Source organism: Leucoraja erinacea, chromosome 38, assembly GCF_028641065.1.
Source record: "Leucoraja erinacea ecotype New England chromosome 38, Leri_hhj_1, whole genome shotgun sequence".
NCBI classification, from domain to species: domain Eukaryota; kingdom Metazoa; phylum Chordata; class Chondrichthyes; order Rajiformes; family Rajidae; genus Leucoraja; species Leucoraja erinaceus.
In genome coordinates this window covers 9164445-9173123 of record NC_073414.1, presented here as the reverse complement: position 1 = coordinate 9173123, position 8679 = coordinate 9164445, and the positions used below count along the sequence as shown (strand labels likewise).

Sequence of the window (8679 nt, the reverse complement as noted above, 5' to 3'; positions counted from 1 at the left end):
ATCCCTGCCCTCTCCCCGTAGCCCCTTATCCCCTTGGCAGCTAAAAAAACATCTATTTTAGTCTTAAATATATTTAAAGTTTCTGCTTCCACTGCTCCCTGGGGCAGTGAATTCCATAAATTAACCACCCTCTGGGTGAAGAAGTTCTTCCTCATCTCAGTTTTAAAAGAGCCCCCCCTTATTCTGCAACTATGTCCCCTAGTTCTAGTTTCCCCGATCATTGGGAACATCCTCGGTGCATCCCACCCGCTCAAGGCCCCTCACGATCTTATATGTTTCAATGAGATCGCCTCTCATTCTTCTAAACTCCAAAGAGTAGAGTTCCAGCCTACTTAACCTTTCCTCATATGTCAATCCCCTCATTGCAGGAATTAATCTTGTAAACCTTCGCTGCACTGCCTCCAGGGCTAGTACATCCTTTCTTAAGTATGGACCCCAGAACTGTACACAGTATTCCAAATGTGGTCTCACTAATACTGTGTACAGCTGCAGCAAGACCTCCGTGTTTTTATACTCAATCCCCCTAGCAATAAAGGCCAAAACTCCATTGGCCTTCCTGATTGCTTGCTGCACCTGCATACTAACTTTCAGTGATTCATGTACTAATACCCCTAGATCCCTTTGCGTTGCATTACAACGCAGCTCCTCTTCATTTAGAAAATAACTTGCCCTATCATTTTTTTTTCCCAAAGTGAATGACTTCACATTTATTAGTATTAAATTTCATCTGCCAAGTTGTTGCCCACTCACCTAGCTTATCTATATCCTTTTGCAGACTCTTCCTATCCTCCTCATCCCCTACTTTTGCTCCCATTTTTGTATCGTCCGCAAATTTTGATATATTACACTTGGTTCCCTCCTCCAAATCATTTATATAAATTGTGAACAACTGGGGTCCCAGCACCGACCCTTGCGGAACCCCGCTAGTTACCGGTTGCCATCCCGAGTATGAACCATTTATCCCCACTCTCTGCTTCCTATTTGTTAGCCAATCCTCTACCCATGCTAATATATTACCCCCAATCCCATAATTTTTTATTTTTAGCAATAGTCTCCTAATCTAATTTTGTAAGTTTCTATAAGATCCCCCCTCAATCTTCTAAATTCTAGCGAGTACAAGCCGAGTCTATCCAGTCTTTCTTCATATGAAAGTCCTGACATCCCAGTAATCAGTCTGGTGAACCTTCTCTGTACTCCCTTTATGGCAAGAATGTCCATCCTCAGATTAGGAGACCAAAACTGTACATATGCAGTAGAACCTCTGTACAACTGCAGTAGAACCTCCCTGCTCCTGTCCTTAAATCCTTTTGCTATGAATGCTAACATACCATTCGCTTTCTTCGCTGCCTGCTGCACCTGCAATCATGGCTTATCTATATCTCCCTCCGAATCCCATTCTCCTACCTTCTCCCCATAACCCCTGACACATGTACTGATCAAGAATCTATATCTCAGTATTAAAAACATCCATTGACTTGGCCTCCACAGCCATCTGAGGCAGCAAATTCCACAGATTCACCACCCTCTGACTAAAGAGTCAGGAATCTCTGCAGCAAGGATTTTCTTGTTCTGATAACTGCTGCTCTTGAATGTGTCCTGGATAGAGTGGATGTGGAGAGGATGTTTCCACTAGTGGGAGAGTCTAGGCCCGGTCACAGCCTCAGAATTAAAGGACATTCTTTGAGGCAAGAGATGAGGGGGAATTTCTTGAGTTAGACGTTAATTGGATTGATATGTGTAAAATTGTCCCAAGTGTGTGTAGGATGGTTTAGTTTTTAGTTTAGTTTAGAGATACAGTGCGGAAGCAGGCCCTTTGACCCACCGAGTCCGCACCCACTAGCGATTCCCGCACCATGAACACTATACTAGGCGCTGTAAAGAGCCTGTTCCACTGTACGAAGTAATTCAAGAGTTCTCCCGAGTTCTCCCCTGATTCGAGCTCGTGTAATGTACGTAGCGGGTACGTAGGAGCTCGTGGATGTCACATAGCGGCTCGTACGAGTAACAGTAGGTACTCGGGAAATCCGGTAAACTCGTGACGTTTGTCAACACTGTGAAAAATGTCCACGAGTAAAAAAATACTTGTGATTAAAAAAATGGTTATTTTTTACTCGTACGTACCCGCTACGTACATTACACGAGCTCGAATCAGGGGAGAACACGGGAGAACTCTTGAATTACCTCGCACAGTGGGACAGGCCCTTAAGGCAGCGACTCTACCGCTGCGCCAGCGTGCCACCCGTAATACTTTGTAACTTTATCGATGCCAGATACGTGACGCTTCTTGGCGTACTTCGTGCGTTGTATGCGAATACAAAGCCGTTCACTGCACCTAGCTAAGATACAAGATACAAGATACAAGATACAAGATACAATTTATTTGTCATAGCTACACGTGACAATGATGTGTACATTGAATCATACTCTCTGGACTTTAATTGCAATTAAAGGGCCTGTCCCACTTTCCCGAATTCTCCCGAGTTTTCCCCTTGATTCAAACTCGGAGAATGTTGGTAACGGCCGTAGGAGTCCGTAGATATATCGTAGTGGCTCGTTATGTCAGCCGTAGGTACTCGGGGCATCAGGTAAGTCGGGACGTTTTTACCAGCATGACAAAAAATGTCCGTGAATAAAAAGATGGTCGGGAGGAGAATAATTGCAACATTTAATGCCCCGAGTACCTACAGCTGACGCTATGAGCCGCTACGATAGATCTATAACCTCCTACGGACCCGTTACAAACATTCTCTGAGTTTGACTCAAGGGGAAAACTCGGGAGAATTCGTGAGCAGCTCGGGAAAGTGGGACAGGCCCTTAACGCCCCTCATTTCCTCTCTAAACCACCTTGAAGAGGACGTTCCAGCTCCCCAAAATGGTTGATCCTCTGTACTCACTGGGATACGGTGGTGTGCATGACTCTATAGCCACTTCCAGACACAGTCAAAACACAACCGTGCATTCCTTCTCGTTCCACGTCTGCCGCACGAGTTCTCGATTCCACGGGCTCTCTAAGTCCTGTGGAGTGAACACAAGGATACTAAGTAGGTGAAGCCCAACCTGTTGATAATGTTTAATCATTATCCGGACAACCGACCAACACTTACCACAGATTACAGCTCTCTTCGTAGTAATATGCGGGGAAACTTAACACGGAGAAGAAACCTAATTCGTTGACTTTCTGCTCCACGTGTTTAACTTCAACCAGCGATCCCAAAACTCAGGACATTTGAACACTTTGTGGCCACCATGATGGACAAAGAATAAAACAAGGATGCTTCTAAAACTAACCCTGGTCCCATTGGAAGAGTTGGGGGGTAGGACAGGACATAAGTCAAAAACATGCTTTTAAACTTGCAGTCGAAATTCCATTATTTACAAAGTGATAACGGAGGTTGACCTCTTCCTTCCAACTCCAATGTCGGGGTTTTGTAAGCAAAATCATTCAAGCACTTAGATAGATTTAACATTTTATACATTTGACTCTTACGAAGGCAGTTACAGAGCTTCCAAACATTTTTTTTTTGTACAGATGCATGCAGACATTTCACAACTGTACATTCTCTGTGTGTTTATATATATGCAACTATACATCGGAAAGACATTTATAGTTTTTGAACTTCTGGGTTGCCCCAGATCACATTATAACCAATTCCATTCTTTAAATCTTTAAATCTGCAAGCATCCAGAAACAGTGATCACATTAAAAAAATTGTCGTTTTCCCTTTGTGCTGCTGACCTAGCGATCAGTATCGATCGAGACGCGGAGATATTACTGTGCTTTTTTTCTTCAAGATAACACTACTGAATCTGTATGTCTGCCCGATAAGGCAGATGATTGAACATCTCAGCAAAAGGTAACTTCTCTGGCAGTGTGTTGTGTTGTATTCCCTAAGCACCTCACTAGTCAGTCAGTCGAGATCCTTTACATAAATTCAGATGCAAATAACTCAGGTAGAATTCCATCTATCTCGACTGCTTATGCTTGTTCGAATAGTTCTTTCAGTGTTTGTATCCTAAAAACAGCGGGTAAACATTGAACACAGCAGTGATTTAGTTTGTGCAGATACAATTGTCAAATCCTTAACAAATAATATTGTGCTACTCCCAATCCATTATGAACAATGGGAGTTGGAGTAGTGCATTCAAATATAATTGCACCGTCTCTCACTTTGGTAAGATTAAGAAGAGGCTCATCTTTGCAAAAGAATCCTCGGTTTTCCCTTTTTTATTCTTCTGTTGATCTTCTTTGACAAAGTCTTCATCTTCTGTCCTACCATTGTAAGGAATTTCTTCCATCACGATTAGTCCAAATCTACTAAGATTATACTAAAAATCCAGGTCTGTATAGATCTGCAATCAAGCCACTTATCTAAAGTACAAATAGTAACGTATTGGAATGTATTTTTTTTTTTTCAGTGAGGCAATCTAATCTGGACACTAGAAGGACAATTTTGTAAATTACTTGTGAGTTTCGTGACTTAAATAAATGAAGTTTACCACAGGGAAAGTTGCCATGAATTTGGATTCTGTATTAATTTTTAGAAAAAGTGGGCAGATGTGGATGTCTATTTCACACGCAAACTTATCATTGGGATGCAACTTGTACACCAAGCTTTACCGCAAGACAAAAATACACCTATCCTACTGTACACATGTAATAAATACACACCTCGTGGGGAGGTGCAGATTTTCACCCATTATTTTATGACCATTTACCTTTCTCCTATTCAAGTTAAACGTACTTGATCAGCTTATTCAGTGAGATGAATTATCACAACTATACAAGGAAAGACACTTAGATATCACGGGCCAAAGCTTCATCTACACAATGCTAACATATTATCTTCAATGGCCGATTCTTTCTCAACATTCAGAATGTTCAGCAAGCTCAGTTCAGCGATGTAAAAAAATGTTTTAGGTCCATTGGAATAAAAAAAATGACTTTTTTTCTTGATGTTTCGACTGTTGGTTACAGCCCTCTTTAGAGCCTTTTGGTAAGACAAAAAAAAAACTCAACAGATAGATAAATGCCTCTTCATTTTTTTGCCAGTAAGTATCTGGTTTTGTGCTCCATGCTGAGAAAATAGCTTCTCTGGGATTTGGAATATGTCAAGGCTGCCTCTTGAACTCTTCAGCAGCTCTGGCAGAAGCTCATTCTTTTGCGGGGAAAAGAATGCCCCCCCACCCCCCCACCACCCTCGGTTTAGAACCCCTTAATGTGGCAATAGGCCTCCAGGGCTGAGAAGATAACATAGAGCAACCAAAGGCTGATGAAGATGGAACAGGTAATGAGCTTGCCACGGCGAGTGCCTCCCAGTTCACCTCCTATGTGTGGCCGTCTTCGGTACAGGAGCACGCTGATGGTGACGAAGGCAAAGATGGTGAACAGCGTGACGGAGAAAGCCAGGGAGCCAGGATTCACCCGGAACTCCTTGCCCTTGGATGCCCAGTAGATGGCGGCAACAGACCAGGCTAAGCCGATTCCCAGGAACACATTCACGGCGTTGCTTCCGGTCACATTCCCGATGGAGGCATCCGCATACTGGTCTTGCAGTGCAGACACCTTGCTGGCAAAAGTATCTGGGAAAAAAAACAGAGGCATCCCTGTTACATTCCCATAGAAACATAGAAAATAGGTGCAGGAGTAGGCCATTCGGCCCTTCGAGCCTGCACCGCCATTCAATATGATCATGGCTGATCATCTAACACAGTATCCCGTACCTGTCTTATCTCCATACCCCCTGATCCCCTTAGCCACAAGGGCCACATCTAACTCCCTCTTAAGTATAGCCAATGAACTGTGGCCTCAACCTCCTTCTGTGGCAGAGAATTCCACAGATTCACCACTCTCTGTGTGGGGGAAAAAAAAAATGTTTTCCTCATCTCGGTCCTAAAAGACTTCCCCCTTATCCTTAAACTGTGACCCCTTGTTCTGGACTTCCCCAACATCGGGAACAATCTTCCTGCATCTAGTCTGTCCAACCCCTTAAGAATTGTGTAAGTTTCTATAAGAAACTTCTATTTGATTAAACAAATGAATCACAGACTAAATAATGTTTAAGTTGTTATGTGCGATGTTCTGGTATTCCCTGGGAAACATCTTCTCATTTTGCGCTGTACAACTGTTGCTTTGCAAGATGACAATAAAGGATGAAAATGATTATTTACTTATTGATTTATTTTTAAAACTTATTAATTAGAAGTAAGTACAATACTGTGGTACCTTTTTTTCAGGTGCCAAATATATGTTGGCATGTTACATTCTATGTACAGATACATTTAAAAAAAAATTCTATTCTCTATTATCTAGTCTCTCTTTCTCTCTTTCATTAAAAAAAAAAGAAAGATGATAATGATAATTAAGAAGGAACTGCAGATGCTAGAAAATCGAAGGTAGACAAAAATGCTGGAGAAACTCAGCGGGTGAGGCAGCATCTATGGAGCGAAGGAAATTCCTTCAGCAGTTTTGTCTATCTTTTATTCTATTTGGTGTTAGTTCACAGTAATCCGCCAAACTATCATTTGTAGCAGGATTACAACGTTTCATCGCCAACACCATAACATCAATATTTAGTTTGTTGGTAGACAAACTCAGCGGGTGAGGCAGCATCTATGGAGCGAAGGAATAGGTGACGTTTCGGGCCGGAAATGAGCAGAACAAATATTTCATGCACCATTGTCATTTGGAGTTGATGTGGAAAAGCTTTTCCCACTGAGAGTAGGGAAGATTCAAACAAGGGGACATGATTTGAGAATTAAGGGACTGAAGTTTAGGGGTAACATGAGAGGGAACTTCTTTACTCAGAGAGTGGTAGCTGTGTGGAATGAGCTTCCAGTGAAGGTGGTGGAGGCAGGTACGTTTTTATCATTTAAATATAAATTGGATAGTTATATGGATGGGAAGGGAATGGAGGGTTGTGGTCTGAGCGCAGGTATATGGGACTAGGGGAGATTATGTGTTCGGCACGGACTAGAAGGGTCGAGATGGCCTGTTTCCGTGCTGTAATTGTTATATGGTTATATTATATGGAATGGGGAGAAGCTGAAAAACAGTTTAGTTTAGTTTAGAGATACAGCGCGGAAACAGGCCTCTTTCGGCCCACCGAATCCGCGCCGACCAGCGATCCCCGCACATTAACACGCCCTACACACACTAGGGATAAATTACACTTATACCAAGCCAATTAACCTACAAACCTTTGGAGTGTTGGAGGAAACCAAGGATCTCGGAGAAAACCCTCACAGGTCACGGGGAGAATGTACAAACTCCGTACAGACAGCACCCGCAGTCGGGATCGAACCCGGGTCTCCGGCACTGCAAGCGTTGTAAAGCAGCAACTCTACATAGATGACCCGCTGAGTTTCTCCAGCACTTTTATCTACCTTTGATTTACCAGCATCTGCAGTTCCTTCTTAATTATTTAGTTTGTGATTCATTTCAAATTATGAAATAGGAATTTATAGTGAAAAAGTAATATTTTTAAGGCAGTGATTCACAGATTCTTGATTAGTATGGGTGCTAGGGGTTATGGGGAGAAGGGGAGAGAATGGGGAAAGACAGATCAGCCATGATTGAATGGCGGAGTAGACTTGATGGGCTGAATGTCCTCATTCTGCTCCTATCATATATATAGCTGATAAATCTCTCAAATGTCCTGAATTTTTAACATAAATACCAAATCCATTCGCATAACAAAAACAAATTCATCATTGGTATCATTGTCTTGTTGTAGACCCACTAATCTTTCTTGTTTGAGAAGGAACTGCAGATGCTGGAAAATCGAAGGTAGACAAAAATGTGAGGCAGCATCTAGGTAGACATTTCCTTCGCTCCATCGATGCTGCTGCACCCGCTGAGTTTCTCCAGTACTTTTGTCTACGACTGATATTTCTTTCTATTCTGGATTTTAAATCATGCATTGTGTTTTTGTATATAATTTATGATGCTCTTATAAGTAATTTACTAAACTTTCATATGTGTTATATGGTGTAAATAAATATGAAATATATTTGTGTAATGTCGTCTCTTGTCTGGACCTTGAGTCTGAAATAAAATGTAATAATATTATTCCAGAGGGATGAGGGGGAATCTTTCAATAGACAACAGACAATAGGTGCAGGAGTAGGCCATTTGGCCCTTTGAGCTAGCACCCCCATTCAATGTGATCATGGCTGATCATCCCCAATCAGTACCCCGTTCCTGCCTTCTCCCCATATCTCCTGGCTCCACTATCTTTAAGAGCCCTATCTAGCTCTCTCTTGAAAGCATCCAGAGAACCTGCCTCCACCGAGGCAGAGAATTCCACAGACTCACAACTCTCAGTGAGAAAAAGTGTTTCCTCGTCTCCGTTCTAAATGGCTTACCCCTTATTCTTAAACTGTGGCCCTTGGTTCTGGACTCTCCCAACATCGGGAACATGTTTCCTGCCTCTAGCGTGTCCAAACCCTTAACAATCTTATATGTTTCAATAAGATCTCCTCTCATCCTTCTAAACTCCAGAGAATATAAGCCCAACCGCTCCATTCTCTCAGCATATGACAGTCCCGCCATCCCGGGAATTAACCTTGTAAACCTACGCTGCACTCCCTCAATAGCAAGAATGTCCTTCCTCAAATTAGGGGACCAAAACTGCACCCAATACTCCAGGTGTGGTCTCACTAGGGCCCTGTACAACTGCA

General features: G+C 42.5%; 1 protein-coding gene across 2 annotated transcripts in view; it reads right to left on the bottom strand.

The window, feature by feature from the left end:
• Positions 1–2739: 2739 nt before the first annotated feature.
• The window catches only part of LOC129714263 (sodium/calcium exchanger 3-like), a 318013-nt gene continuing 312073 nt past the window's right edge, over positions 2740–8679 (bottom strand). Inside the window, exons 8-9 of one of the 2 annotated variants that reach the window (XR_008726329.1) lie at positions 4710–5580; positions 2740–4669 (exon numbers count right to left, since the gene is read on the bottom strand). Coding sequence is in view for 1 of the 2 variants with exons in the window: in XM_055663813.1 (XP_055519788.1) it covers positions 5204–5580 (377 nt within the window). In the remaining variant the exon portion in view is untranslated. Of the gene's footprint in view, positions 5581–8679 lie in introns of both variants that reach the window. The other variant, XM_055663813.1, reaches the window with a different exon arrangement.